Source organism: Cimex lectularius, unplaced genomic scaffold, assembly GCF_000648675.2.
Source record: "Cimex lectularius strain Harlan isolate CLEC.00 unplaced genomic scaffold, Clec_2.1 scaffold523, whole genome shotgun sequence".
Classification (NCBI taxonomy): Eukaryota; Metazoa; Arthropoda; class Insecta; order Hemiptera; family Cimicidae; genus Cimex; species Cimex lectularius.
Window position 1 is genome coordinate 29,345 of NW_019393512.1, and position 16,445 is coordinate 45,789.

General features: G+C 33.9%; 1 protein-coding gene across 1 annotated transcript; it reads right to left on the bottom strand.

Annotated features, from left to right (window-relative positions):
- Window positions 1–1,126: 1,126 nt before the first annotated feature.
- On the bottom strand, window positions 1,127–16,334 carry LOC112128143 (probable G-protein coupled receptor 83). Its single transcript, XM_024229949.1, has 3 exons — window positions 16,256–16,334; window positions 2,573–2,899; window positions 1,127–1,241 (listed from the first exon to the last, which is right to left on the bottom strand). Exons 2-3 carry the CDS (start codon window positions 2,859–2,861, stop codon window positions 1,237–1,239), a joined length of 294 nt encoding a protein of 97 aa, XP_024085717.1. The 5' UTR covers window positions 2,862–2,899; window positions 16,256–16,334; the 3' UTR covers window positions 1,127–1,236.
- Window positions 16,335–16,445: the final 111 nt, after the last annotated feature.

The window sequence follows — 16,445 nt, forward strand, 5'->3', positions numbered from 1 at the left end:
ATGTGGGTTTCGCTGAGTTCATGAGGTTCTTTTATAAATTTATCATGACTGTTCCTTCAGGTCTATCTAAAATAACCAAACTGATCTATTTTGTCATTCACAATAGTAGGCTCTATTTTTAAATAAAAATAAAATTTCATTTATACATACATTTTACCAGAAATCCATAAGACTATATAATGATTTAAATGAAAATATATGTTTGTCAAGCCACAGTAAATTTAAAAATAGATATAGACTAAGGTTGTTGGACAATTACTAACTAAAGTATCTGTTTATAAATATAATTAATATAATTTAATTTATTAAATATAATGTACTTTAATTTGAATGATTGTACATAATTAATAAGATCGATTGTGATATTTAATTGTGATAGAAAATGGGTATATTTGAATTAGTGAAGGAGATGTATTAAGTGTTAATTAAATTAGTATACATATTCTCCATTTTTCACTCTTTCTCTCTTACTCTCTCTCTCTTTCTTCTCCATGATTGATTTTATCTGTTTTCTAATGAAATAAAACTTATTTTTCATTTTAAAAATGTATTTCATTCATTCCTTTCTGTCACACTGTCACAAACGCTATCCGTCATTCTCTCTCATTTTTCAACCTCCCGCAATTTCTTTCCAACTATCTGACACCTCTTTTTAGTGTCGTTGAATGTAGGAGTGTCCAAATTATGCAAAATTTTACGACGAAATAAAAGGTTATTAATTCCTTCATCCATTCACTCTCTCTTCTTCTTTCGCTCAACTCTCACTTACTCAATCTCTTCCTGTCCCTCTCCCTTCATTGCACACTAACTCCCTCTTACCTTTCCCACTCACTCTCTCTCTCTCTCTGTCTGTCTGTCTGTCTGTCTGTCTGTCTGTCTGTCTGTCTGTCTGTCTGTCTGTCTGTCTCTCTNCTCTCTCTCTCTCTCTCTCTCTCTCTCTCTCTCTCTCTCTCTCTCTCTCTCTCTCTCTCTCTTTCTCTCTCTCTCTCTCTTTCTCTTTCTCTTTACATTATAACACTTTACCTGAAAAATTTATTGTTAATATTAAGACCTTGTAAATATAAATGTTGTTAAGTTATCTGATTTTTTAATGGGCGTAAATAATAATTATATCCATTAGCATTAATAGTTTACCTTGTTGTTGTATCATAACGATTTTCTTAATCGCTATTAGTTCAAAGGTTTCATCATAATTAACACTGCGTCGATATTACTCCTCCTCAGGTCATTCATTATTCATTCTGTATTCAAAATTCACATTATTGGTTTAGACTTAATAATTTAATTATTCCTGGAATGCGTACAAATTGTTGTAAAAACGTGATATACAAGGCCGAGTTAATTGAAAAATTATTGCGATATAAAATAGTCGGTTTGACGTACGTGTATTTTATTTTGTCTTTCCAAAATTACAATTTCGGATTTATAAAATTTATTATTTATACTTCATAAAATATATCTTTTATTTAGAAGCATAATACTATTTTAAATTTTAGTCGATCAGAAAAAAAAAGTGTTTTCAAAACATCTATTATTTTATTTTTATTTTGATGTTTATGTTGCGTTAAATAATTATTTGTTTAAATTTCAAATTAAAATTGTTTTGTTGTGTTGAAAAATGAAGGAATTGAAAGAGTAATTACGTTATTAATTACGAAATAACTTTACTTATTATTATTTATAAAATAGGTTAACAAAACATTTAAAATTATTGTGTGGCTTAATAATAAATGAAAGAGAAATCTTAAAAATTTCCAATTTGAAAGTTTTTAATGAAAATATAGCATAGTAATTTTTGAACCAACTTTTTATTTCTTGAAATGTACTTCTTGTTATAATAATTTCAAAGGGTTTTATGCTGACAAAGACTTTTTTCTCCCCGCGCTTGTATAAGGTGTTAGAAGGTAAAAAGTCTGTAGCACAGAAAATCCTCTTGAATGATCAGTTCAGTACTAATTTTTGAGAGATTAAATTACGCACGTAGCGAAGTGTAAAGAGTGAAAGATAAATAGAGAATGTGAGAAGGAGAAATGAAAAGAGTGAAAGGAAGAAAGAGAGATAGAGTAAGAAAAGAAGAAAGGTTGAAAGAGTGAAAGAAAAAGAAAGAGAGAGGAAAGAGAAAAAGTGAGATGGAAGTGAGTTGGAAGTGAGTGCATGTGAGATAGATATAAATGTAATGAATGAGTGAATGAGGAGTGCGAATGTCTCTTTCTTTATAAGAAGTATGACTTTTTTGAATTATGTGCGTAAGTGTGGCTTCGATTTGGTAATTCTTCAATATCAACTACTTTATTATACCATTTTCGAATTATACTGAGTGGTTACGAGCTAAAGACACTGGCATGGTAAGACAAACGCCTGCTTTCCTAGATCGGAAATATTAACTCGGATGAAGCCTTCTTTCCATATGTACCTCTGACATCATTCTTGTTTCTAAGTTGATGTATTATCTTACCAGGTCTAGCATTTTAAAAGTAGGTTAGAGTAGTATGGATAATATATCTTGTTGATATAATTACGATGATGGGTCATAAAAAGATGTTTAATTATTACAGAAAAAAAATTAACTCACCTAAAAAGGTGTAAAGGGGAGTGAAAGGGACGGCTAGTATGCAGAGCATGATGTCCGAAAGTGCAAGGTTCGAGATGAAACAGTTTGTGACCGTGTGCATTGCCTTGTTGCGCCCGACGACGTAGCAGACGAGCACGTTGCCAAAAAGGCCCAGCACAAAGATGGACGTGTACAGCACGCAGAAAATCGATTGGACAATATTGTCGAATATGATGTCGTCATGGATGGTCACTTCGCTGCAGTTGCCGTAATGGCCGCATAACAGCTCGGCCTCAGTCTCGTTATTCATATCAGGGCTGGGGTCGGTATTCCGATTTCATCACATCCCTGTAACAAAACAGAAAATACGATTGACCAACTATTTCAATATGTGTTTTAATCTGTGCAATTTTTGTTTACGCTGAATGAACAGGTACATACATATAAGAAATACAGATGTTGCTAAACCACAAACTTGTAATTCTCCACTTGTAAAATCAATTCTCCATACACAATTTTTTTAAATCAATCTATATATATTTCTGTCTTTAATTCTCGCTCTCTCTTTCCAACACTCTTTCACTTTCCTTATGATTTATGTTTATTAATTAATGTGTGATGTTTAGTGACCGTTAGTCAATGATTATTCGGAGATCGTGAGATGCGGTCTAGTGTGACGTAGGTTTTAGACAAACATTTTCCTTATCATGCCAACGTTTCAATCTTCATAGAGATCGTCTTCAGGGCTCAAAGTGGGCACTCTCAACACGACACACAAGAATGACACAACTACTCAGAAAACAAACACTTTGAGCCTTGAAGATGATCTCAATAAAGATCGAAACGGTGGCACGATAAAGAAAATTTTTTTCTAAAACCTACGTCACTCCAGACCGTATCTCACGATCTCAAGATAATAATGATTAAACTTTATTTATTATTACAACAAATTATAATAATAAATAATCAATTATTCATTTTTTTTCTAAAATTGAAATCGAATATTACGTGACAATGTATACATTTGAATTATGTAGTTGCAACACAAATTAATTTAGAATAAAAGAAAAACTTAAATGCATTGTTTGTAATTATAGAAAATTATGTTGTAGAAAAGTGATCAATATTTGGTCAAATTCTGCGACATTAAATAAAACCACATTTATTCATTCATTCCTTCTCTCTCTATCTCTCTCTTTCTCTCTTCTTTTATTCCTTTTTCTTACGATTCATAAAAGGCTTTTGTTTGAAATTTGTCTATTGCCAACGAATAAATTCATAGTGGTCAAAATATTTTTGGAATTCGCTCTGTTCTTAAAAGCGACAAACCCTTCTCACAATTTCCTTACATTATTCAATATTAGTTTCATATTTGAATGTGTAGAATTACATGGTAATAGCCAAGCGGTATGAATGCTAAAATTATATTAATCTGTAATCCATACCGGTGAACTTCAGTATGTTTCCATCAAGTTGGTGCTTTATCAGCGTATCCATCTCAGTGGAAGTAAGTTGGGAAAACTGATAAAGCCTAACTAATCTTGCTTGATACATCACGGAATTTAACCCGGTGCCTCGAACGAGTTGGCGGTAATGGTAACAGAGTTAGCCTAAATCAGTTTCCTCTCTAAAAAAAATTGGTAAAACGAGGTTTAAAACCTATATACGTGTAAATTTCGATATAACTTAATTTAAATCTTTCTCCTACGTGTTACTTTAGGAATGAAAAAAAATTAATCGCCAAAATTTAATTTTATAAAATTTGATATGAAAACTGCTATGTTTTAAGGCTGGGTGTAGAAAAAATGAGAAAACAATAAAAGCACTACAACTATCCACAATCAATAGTGAATAACGTGTTTGTAACTAAAGAAAAAACAACCTATTGAAGAAAATCCCCAAGTACAAATTTCTTCTTAGCAGGCCGCTTGATCGCGTAAACAAACATGACGGTGAAGGTTTGACATAAATGCCGCGATGTTTTGGGGGATTACAATGTTCTTGTATTTATGTATATCTTATATTTGTTGTGCGATCAACCAGCTTTCATACGATGTTGATTGGGATTCGGGTTGTGGTCTTCAAACATACAATGTTATTATATCAACGCCCAAGCTTTCGACAAGTTTTATTGTCTTCTTCAGGGGATCTACAGAGACATAGGGACATAATCATTTAGACAGTTATAAATTGTATAAATAGTTATAAAATATCAGTTTTTTGTTACTTACAGATACAAAGTCAAATCGTAAACACATTGCACATTCCACGATATGTATACAAACAAACTATATACATATATAATAAATAAATAAATAAAAACCTCTTCTTAACAGCCTCTTACATATATAGGCATTTTTTAAAACCAGTAACAATTACTTAATAAATAATATTCTTTTGGTACATAAATATCACAGGCGTTTGACTAGAAAATTGTGTTTATCACGTTATCAGGTGGGAGGTTCCCCACACTATCACCTAATGATAACAATCATTTCCCACAATTTTTAAAAACAAGATCTTAATTTCTAATACATTGGTAATTCTATGTTATCACAGCCTGTTATAATATATAAATAAATAAATAGATAAATAAATAAATATGTACGCAAGTATTGTTACGATCTTTTGGGAGAGACCTTATCTTTTTCTAGGATCCCACTGTACATCACACTTAAATTATTCAGATCTGTTTTTAAATTACAGGCCATGTTGTCCTGATGAATAGATATCATTTCCCTCAAAAGTCTACGACCTGTATTTTGTTCAGAAGCCACAATTTTGACTCCATCGAAGTCAAAATTATGTTTCGTAGCGTGTGTATGTTTGGATAGTGCTGTTCCCGGCCTTTCTTCATCATTGCAATCATACTTATGTTGCCGCACCCGTTCGGATAAATATTGTTTTGTTTGGCCGTAATACACAGTGGGACATTGTGCACATTTAATGCGATACACTACATTAGATTTTTGTCGTAGAGGTTCTTTACATTTAAGTTTTGTGTAAAAATTGTTACCTACTTTATTGCTAAATTTGTAAACAGTTTTTACATTATCTATTTTTCCATTCAACAGTTTTTTTAACTTGCTTGATGTTCCAGCTACATATGTAACTGGTTGATAAAGTTTCCGCTCGACAGTTATATTCTCAATCCTTGTTGCTCTTGTCTTGTTTTCCATTAATTTATTTATTAATGATCTGGGATAACCATTGTCTACTAACATAGAGAGCACTTTTTCCTTGTTCTCACTATGGAACCGATCATCACTCAATTTCAGAGCCCTGTCCATGAGGTTAAAAACTATGTTAGCTTTCATTTGAAAGGAATGGTTGGATGAGAAATGTAGCATCCTATCAGAGCTGGCTGGTTTCCAATACCAGTTAGTTATTAATTTTCCATTATCTCTAATGACAACTACATCAAGAAAAGGAAGTTTCCCATCCACATCAGTTTCTTGCGTAAATTGTAGTGACGGATGGAAAGAATTAAACGCCTTCAAAATGTCCACCAGCTCACTCTTTTTTACAATCAAAAACAAGTCATCAACTTATTTTTAAGAAATTTGATGTGAAATTTAAAATTAAGACCAATCCAGTCCAGTAGCTCATTCATTACCAGGTCTGCAAGCACCGTGAAAGTGTACCTCCCATGGCCACACCTTCTTTTTGTGTATATATTTGATCTTCATACTTAAAATATCCATTAAATGTAGTGGTTTGTAAGACCTCCAGTATCCTGTGAAAAGGGATGTTGGTAAGGGCATCTAACTCTTTCTGTCTCCTTATTAAGTGTAGCTTATCATCCCTAGTGGTATACTTGTGAACAATGATTTCACATCTAGGGAAACAAGCAATTCATCATCCTCTATGGTGAGGTCTTTTATCATCTCTCTAAACACAAACGCATTGAGGATGTTATAATGTTTGTCTACATCCAGCTTGTTTAATATGTTACCAACATATTTAGACAGTTCTGTTCCTGGGCTATTAATGGAGGACACTATGGGCCGAAGGGGTATGCCTGGTTTGTGTATTTTTGGAAGGCCATATATCTTTGGGCAAACCGCGTTGCTCGTTTTCAACAGCCCTTTTTGTCTTCTGTCTATATATTCAGACTCAAAAAGGCTATGAGAATTGCATTTACTTTGAATTTTCTTTGTAGGGTCAGATCTAGCTAAGGAGTATGCGTTTTTATCACTCAAAAGTTCTTCCATTTTTCTTTTGTAGTGGGATTTTTCAAACACTACTGTCACATTACCTTTATCAGCTTTCGAGATAACTAGATTGGGATTGTTTTTAATGAAAACACAAGTTTTTGTTATAGATTTTTCAAGGGGGGAGCTGGTGAATGCATTGCTTTTTGTAAGACCATTCCTTATAATGCATACTGAGTCTGCTCTAACATTATTTCTTTCTTTTTGGTCTTTGATATTACTGACAATCATTTCCACATCCGTGTTAAGATCTTTGGTGGGGAAACACCCCTTTGGATAAGGCATATTGTATGTTGGCCCTAAGCCTAAAACATTTGAAATATCACTTGGAATTAATGTAGTTGTTAAATTTTTGACATATTTGTTCGATTCTAACGGTTTAACAGCCGAAGACTGCTGCTTTTTTAGATTATCAAATTTCTTATTTAGGCTATCACATTTTTGTTTAAAATACCTGGTACTGAAAGTTTCTTGACTGTTGAAATATTGACTTAATGTGTTATCTGGTAAGAGTTGTGTGAGTTCATCCTTTAATTGAGAAAGTTGTTTTTCAAATTCCTTTATTGTCCAGATGCATTTTTTGATTTCAATGTTTAGGATACGTTTTTTAATGCGAATGGCTTCTTTATACACTAAATGATTGATAGGACAATCTCTCTCAACTAGCAAATATAAGTTGTTTTTTTTTTTGTTTTTTTTGTTTTTTTTATATTGTTCGTGATATGAGTAGGGAAAACCCCATTGGTTCTACACTTAAGAAGAAACCATCTCCTCGACTTACAATTTATAAACTTTCTTATAGTGTTAGAATATGATTTGAACTTGTTACATATTGCGGAGCCCCATCGACTTTCCATGTCTCTGTAGAACTGCATAATGAAGAGGAAAAGCACCCGGCTGAGACTAATGTTTGTTGTGCGATCAACCAGCTTTCATACGATGTTGATTGGGATTCGGGTTGTGGTCTTCAAACATACAATGTTATTATATCAACGCCCAAGCTTTCGACAAGTTTTATTGTCTTCTTCAGGGGATCTACAGAGACATAGGGACATAATCATTTAGACAGTTATAAATTGTATAAATAGTTATAAAATACCAGTTTTTTGTTACTTACAGATACAAAGTCAAATCGTAAACACATTGCACATTCCACGATATGTATACAAACAAACTTATACATATATAATAAATAAATAAATAAATAAAAAATGCCTATATATGTAAGAGGCTGTTAAGAAGAGGTTTTTATTTATTTATTTATTTATTATATATGTATATAGTCTGTTTGTATATATATCGTGGAATGTGCAATGTGTTTACGATTTGACTTTGTATCTGTAAGTAACAAAAAACTGATATTTTATAACTATTTATACAATTTATAACTGTTTAAATGATTATGTCCCTATGTCTCTGTAGATCCCCTGAAGAAGACAATAAAACTTGTCGAAAGCTTGGGCGTTGATATAATAACATTGTATGTTTGAAGACCACAACCCGAATCCCAATCAACATCGTATATTTTATACTTTCCTCTTAGTACCTTTCACACTCACTCTCTCCCTCTCTCTCTCTCTCTCTCTCTCTCTCACTCTCTCTCTCTCTCTCGCCCTCTCGCTCTCTCTTTCTTTCTCTATATGTGTTTATCTCTTTCTCCGCCTTCACTCACTTTTTCCTTTCTTAACACACCACCAGATAGAGAGATGTTTCAGAGATGTTTCATATCATTAACACTAAATATTTAAGGTTCAGTACGTCCTCAATCTCTTCTTCTCAGCTTTCGACTTCTTTACTTTATTACACCATTCTCATAAAGTATATCTTCTAGCCGTCAAACTATCAATTACAGTTTAACCTTTCCGCTGTTTCTCACACTATCTCTCTCTCTCTCTCTCTCTCTCTCTCTCTCTCTCTCTCTCTCTCTCTCTGACGGCACGCTTTTCATTTTCTCTAACTACGTATTAATCTGTTGATCATTCGTATAAAATCCCTATCTCAGCCCATTTCCATTTCTTTAAAAATGATTTCAAAAAACAATAAAATCTTATGATTTATATTGCTTAAAAATACATTTCCTGATTACTAGCAACTTCGGCTTGTAAACGAACCGAGTTTACCCTATCAGCTCCTACTCAGTGTTAGCCTATTTACACAGCAGGTGAAAATAAATACACCAATGAGAGGCTGTTATAAATGGAACGCGTGAATTGTTAGTTTTTTATACGTATTGTTGAATATAATTCAATTGTGCCGTAATGTATATTTGGATTCGGGTTACACCCTAATCCATGGCGGCTGAGTGGTCGTAGGAAAGAAATCCTTTCGGAGGAAAAATATTTCAGAGAGTTCTTTTCTTTTCTTAATATTGTGCCTTTTGTATATTATGCCGTTTTTACGTTTATGGGATTATCTTTCTGGGCCCTTTAACTCTTATAATCGTAAATAAATTTCCCATTATTCTTAAAAAGTTTGAATGTATATTATTTATACGAAATAAACATACTGCCATATTTGATACAACATTTAATAAGATAATTTGATGAAAATTTATTTTAAACTTCTAATTTAAATATCCATGTCATTATTATTAAAATAAATGCTCAGAAAATACCCAAAAAAGCCCTGTGCATATATTATTATTTCTGGTTCCAGAAAATTAAGGAATCCAATCATACCACAACTAGCGAATAAATTTAAAAAATCAAAACGTACTTTTCGCTGAGAAAATAATTCTGCTTATTATGGGTCCATTACATAGCTCGAAATGAGAACAAAATAAAATCTCCCCTTTAATGAATATATAATTGACATAAATATTGTCATTCATAAATGAAGTTTTTCTTTAATTAGTGCAATATTTTTGTTCAAAACATCTTGAAGAGTACTTTGGTGTGAGAATTGTATACTTTGCTTTACAATATCCACTTTGTCACCGTATCGCCATAGAAATTTGACATTTGTCTTTGCAGACGATCATGAATTGATTGTCACTGTTTTGTTAAACATGAAATTCAATTTAATTTTTGGAGCTAGTTCAGAGATGGGAACAATCAGTGGCGAACGAGCGAGCCCCAGGGCAATTTGCGTTTAAATTTCCCTCAAGGGCTCTTATCTATTCTGGTTACCCGGCCACATTGTCATTTCGGCGACGATATGGCAGTCCACAGCTTCTGTAGGACAGGAAGAAACCGTTAAACTCGGTCGTATAAAGCTCAGAGCTATGCATGTAGTTTTTCTCCGATGTTGAAGACCTCGAGCTTATCTTTATTAGTTGAGAAGCTTATGCAACCTTCGTCCTTGCGATTTATGTGCTTGTTTAACAATATGGCTTCATTAGATTCTTTTTGTCTCGGTTCGTGAAAAACTCAAATTAAAATTTTGAGAATATAGACAGCTGAGTCATCTTGGAAGGATGAAATTCCCTGAAAGGCAAAGGTACACCTGATTTGTTCCTCTCCACCTTTTCACTGTTCGTTATCTTTAGTAAGAGATTTTTTTCTTTGATTTTTCTTACATTCGTCTGTATCCGAAATTGTAGAAAATCACACAAAAACACACAATGCACACTGGACAGTTCTGCACAGTAATGTGAAAATGAATAAGGCAGACGTAAGTTAGATAAACAGAGAGGATGAGGAAGGGAGAGATCCAGAGAGATATTTTGTGTGTGTGTGTGTGTGTGTGTGTGTGTGTGTGTGTGTGTTTTAGAGAGTAGAGGAAAGATTCACATAAGATTGCATAAAGTTTTTTTGTATTTATTTTTATCAGCAACTGTACATGTATTGTACACCTGGTTGTATGTAATAATTTGAATTTCAATTTATTATTGCGGAATTACAGATGTTACAGAGAGAGTAAATAAAACAATTATAATCCAACAGTATTTTTAAAAATATATATTATTTTCAAAGGAATAATGAATGTTTGTACAGATACAGAGAGAGAGAGAGAGAGAGAGAGAGAGAGAGAGAGAGAGAGAGAGAGAGAGNACGAGCAGGATTCTAACCCACGACCTTCGGCTAGATGCGCCGCTACTCTAACCCTTGAACTATCGTGTCTTCGAATCCCGCTCGCGACACTGACTTTTTTATCTCAACTAAAAACCTTAATTAATTGATAGATATTAATTGGCCAATCGGACCACGAAATCTAATGAATTTAATAAGTTAAAATGTTATATATTTTCACTAAAGCTCTCCGTGGCCATTTCATTTGTCGCCGAGAATCAAATAGATTACACATTTGAAAAATGGCAAAAAGGAAGGAAAATTCAAAGAGGACGGTTGAGATTGGAAGTTGGTGTCAGAGTGGATGGAAGTCAAGATAGCTCAATTGAGCCGAAGGTCGTGAGTTCGAATCCTGCTCGTGACACTGACTTTTTATCTCAACTAAAAACCTTAATTAAATGACAGATATTAATTGGTCAAGCGGACCACGAAAAATAGTGAATTTAATAAGGGTATAATCAATGTGTATAGCTAGAAAGATAGGCAGGTAGGTAAATATAGATAAATAGATAAAGAGAGAGAGAGAGAGAGAGAGAGAAAGACAGAGAGACAGACAGAGAGACAGAGAGAGATAGAGGCAGTCATAGAAAGTGAGAAGAAGAGAAAGTTAATGAGAAGAACGGCGCAGACAGATATTTTGATATATGTAAAGAATAATTGTGTATAAGTCAAAAAATACACAATCACACATGTACACAAGAAAAATGAGATGAGGAGAAAATGTCCGTGAGAGTACCGTATCAACTATTTAACCAACACGAAAAATGTAAAGATAATTTTTCCCATCACACACAAATTTACAAATGTAAATCTTACATTTAAATTTTCAATTAACACTATTTTGTTATTGATGCCTTATTAGATTGTTCATTTTGATTTGCAATTTACACAAGGGAGAATTATCGACTACCCCCGTGGTTATTCATGACGTAATCAGCTGACTTAGGTAATATTTGTTTTCCAGTAAAGGGTTGTTTCGTCCGATGATATACAAACGGAATATAAATGTCAGTTAATCTCCCTAGTCTTGCTGCCGGGAAATGGTGGTAATTTAAACTGCTCCGTCTGCTCAAAGGGTCAGCATAGAAAAAAGTTTTAATAATAAATATCACACTGGGGAAATCTCTTTTGTGTAATTGATGGGAAATTGTTTTAATCACAGCCTAGAAATGAAAAAAAAAAGGATGAAAGATCCCAGAGAAGGCTACTGACTTGTTTTCCATCCCTTCGTGGGCGAAGCTTATACTGGTAAACTCAATTTCCCGTTTTCCAGCCCCGATTCGTCTGACCTTGCAAATAAGTGTTAGATTGGGGAAATGACGGAGCAGGAATAACATTAAACCGTGAGGGGGGTGATTAAATTGTTGGGCCGAGAAAAGGAACCGGCCTCAAAATCTTGTTACAAACTATTAGAGTGAGGCAAGAGATCTCGAACAGTAAGGACGTGTTTATCACAGCTCATCTAAACAACTTATTTCAAGAGTTATTTGAGTCGGATTCGCCCAAAAACGAGGACACAGTGAGTCGTGTTCCTCGTGCAAATCATCGTCAAGTTTCGAGAAATTTCTGCAAGGAACTTGACAATAACGAGTGAGTGAATTTTACTAAATTAATAGGAAAGCGGACGGACAGGAAAGCAGCCTGTCCAGCTTATCACNAAAAAAAAAAAAAAAAAAAAAAACTATTGGATTTTCTCGGAGATAGCGCACCGAATTTCAAAGTGGACTACTCTAATTTCGGCAGTGACTGCCCAGAGGTTTTACCCGGAATTAGAATTGTCGAAAATGTATTTGCGTTGTGGTCCACCGTATTAAGGCCATAGCAAACCAAATTTTGAGATATCGACCCAGGACAATTAGGAAAACCGTTAAGGTTTTATTCTTTTATTACTTAAGGTTCTGGAAGATATTAAAAACATTTGATATATTTAATTATGTTTAAGGTGACCTATTAATAATTATATTGAAGAGGATCGTAAGGAGGTTAAGGACACCTCTCCGTAATGGGTATTCTACCAGATCCCTTTTGCAGTTTTTGCGAAATAAAAGAAGAAACGGCAAGGCACTACCTCGCAGAGTGTGATGGTATGCTAGATCTAGATTTGAAATCTTTGAAGGAGAGGACATGACTAAATCACTCCCTGAGATTAAATAGTCCAAAATCTTGGGGGTTTGTGATTAGGTCCAAAAGATTTATGCAGGACACGTGAGCCGACCATGACCCGGACCTTTTAGGGATGGGATACGAGTCAAGCATTTAACCCCTCGGGTCTTGTTCGCCCACCCTGCATAATATATATATATNACAAAGAAGAAGAAGAACAAAGGACAAAGTCAGTCAGTCAGTCGATCAGTCGTGCCTTTGTCCTCACAGCGACAACATCGTCACAATTGTAATAAAAGAAATAAAGTGTGAAGCAAACAAGCGAAATGGATCATTTCTTTCCCCGGGAAGACGAAGCGGTTTCTCCTACATATATATATATATATATATATAAGGAGGTTAAGGCTTAGCCGAAGGTCGTGGGTTCGAATACCGTTCGTGACACTAAATTTTTCATCTCAATCAAAACTTTAGATAAAAAGTATAATTAATTGAAATAATAAAAGGTCAATTATGACTGCTAGATATATATCTCAATATACCAGATATAGTATTTCATAATCTTTGCCTAAATTCTGTTCCAATCAATATGGATGAAAAACGAAGTTAAATACAAAATTTATGTTTTCATATTTAAACTTCGTCTACAGTGACTGCGTGTTGTTCATGGTTTTCCTGAGAAATTTTCATTTCTTTTGTGAAGTACAGGATTCTTCAGTGTATGGTATCAGTGTATTAAATCGCTCTAGAATATCTTTTCTATAGTACCAAAGCTTTTTTCTAGCTACTGCAGGGCAGTTGGAAGGGAAAGTGAGTTAATCTTAACGGAAAACAGAAAATATTAATGGAAGTTTTGTGCTCAATGTTCATTAATAATAACAATTAATTAAGGTTTTTAGTTGAGATGAAAAAAGTTAATGGCACGAGAGGGATTCGAACCCACGACCTTCGGCTAGATACGCCGCTGCTCTACCACCTGAGCTATCGTGATCTCAATCCACTCGGACATCAACTCCCCATCTCAACCGTACCTTATGAGTTTTCCCTCCTTTTGCCATTTTTCAAATGTCGTGTAATCGGTTTGGATTCTCGACGACAATTGGAATGGCGACGGAGAGCTGTAGTGAAGTGTACTTCATTTTTAAATCATTAATTCACTACTTTCGTGGTCCGCGTAGCCAATTAATACATGACAATTAATTAAGGTTTTTAGTTGAGATGAAAAAAAGTTAATGGCACGAGAGGGATTCGAACCCACGACCTTCGGCTAAATACGCCGCTGCTCTACCACCTGACCTATCGTGATCTCAATCCACTCGGACATCAACCCCCCATCTCAACCGTACCTTATGAGTTTTCCCTCATTTTGCCATTTTTCAAATGTCGTGTAATCGGTTTGGATTCTCGACGACAATTAAAAACCTTAATTAATCGTCATGTATTAATTGGTCAAGCGGACCACGAAAGTAGTGAATTAGTTCATTAATAATGTTAATGTTAATATTTGCTTTCCATTGTATGTAACCAATTATTTATTTAAAGCGTTATTTGGAGGAGCAAAGTTAATTAAAATGTTATGAAATTATCTCATTATTACAAATATGTTAACAGTGATGATATCATAACAAGGATATAATATTCCAACATATTTATTCTATGTTCGCTTTGTAATATTAATAAGGTTGTTATTTATATTAGCAATTATATTTTAGTGGTGTTAATTAAACGGATTTGTTTTCAAATAGAAAAACCTATTGTACAGATTGCACAAAATTTATTATAAACTCTTCGGTATCATTATTTTAGATCTATTTGTGATCAATTTTATTTTATCTTTGGACTCATTTCGTCTCCGTGTAATTAAATGGGTTTCCATGTTTGGTTTTAAATACAGGGTCGTATGCTGTGTAAAGTAATTCCTGTCATACAGAAGGGATTAACGTCCCCCTGTATTTAGTGTAATAATACATAATCGAACACTCGATGGGTATCGCGGACTAGGGATCAAACCACTTTACAATACATTTTTTATAACTTTATATACCTTTTTACACACCATTTTCAATTCAGACAACTCGGATTATACCGGGATTCGAAACCAGGACCCTTAGTGTGACAAATACGAGACGGATACCTTAACTCAATCAGCCTAAGGGATTCCTTTAGGTCGTTTGCTTTCAAAAATAATTGGAGGATAGTAAAACGTAACTGCATTATAATGCCGATAAAACTAGTTTTCTAACTCTCTCCAACGGAAATGTGCGATTGTTTCATTTTTTCGTATCTGAAAAAAAGGATATTTCACGCATTTTCATTCATTTTTTTAATCTAAATTGATACCTCATTAATAACTACGATAACGTTCCTACAGGATGAGTTGTCTACTGAACCCTTTGAGTCCAAGTGATGCCTTTTCGATGTCACATCCCTACAATATTTAAACATTGGAAGATCGATGAAGAATTTCAGATATACACATCATGAAAACAGCATCATTTAAGAAGTGTCAAATGGAATGCTTGGTACGATTGGTACATTCATTTTTCAAGAAGTATGTTATATCAAACCCATCATAAAATCAAGGTTTTATGCGAAGAAAATTTAATTTTAAATTCAAAATGAGTTCGAAGGAAAAACAAATTAATAAAATTCAAAAATGACCTGATGAAACCGTTGATACTACTTATAGAGGATCAACGACTGCTAAATTTAACATTTTTTTAAAGTACGTCTAACGGTTGAAAAATTGATTTCAAAATAATGTTCGGTACAAGTGGAAAAGCTCATGTTTATTCAATTCGAACTTGTCTAATTACTACAAATGAATAAACTCCATGAAACGTCTTGAATAAAACTCCTGAGCTTCTCGCATTGTTTCATCCTTGTTAAGATAAGGTTCGAACAAATGCTTGCGGCAATTACTTCCTTCAGAGATTACTCGTCGGCAGTTAAAACTCGCGAAAGGTATCACAGCTCTCTTTAAAGTCAGGAAAGTTGTACTCCTTGCAATAATTGAGTTAATTATAATACATTTAAAGACCTGCAACTATTGTAAATGGCTATATCGTATTTTAGTAGTTTAGTATTTCTCCTTCAATTCGGTTATAACACTGCAATGGCTTTGCTGTCACATGGCTAAAGGGCTTATAACGAAAGCAAGCATACTCGGGAAAGTAATATAATTTACAATTTACATTTAAAAGCAGGTATAAGCTTATTTTTAACGCTACACCCCCGGCTTGCCTCGCAGCTCCCTTTTTTTCATTGCCCACTCATCCCCTCAGGAAAAAGCTAACTGCCGTGGGGCGGCCCGGGGGTTGGCGAGCGGAACTTTATATTACTGTTAGTATAATATTTTAATATCCCGTTAGTATTACCTTTTTTTCAATAACACGAAAAGAGCATCTCCAAATAAAAACTCAAACACGTCCGAGCCTCTCGATTTTTGGCTGCTCCCTAAAACAAATAATTTGTACACTACTCCAAGCTTCGTTGAAAACAATATTTTATATGCATTATTCTTTTAATTTGTATTCTATTTCAATGTTCATCTTTGCCGTATACCTA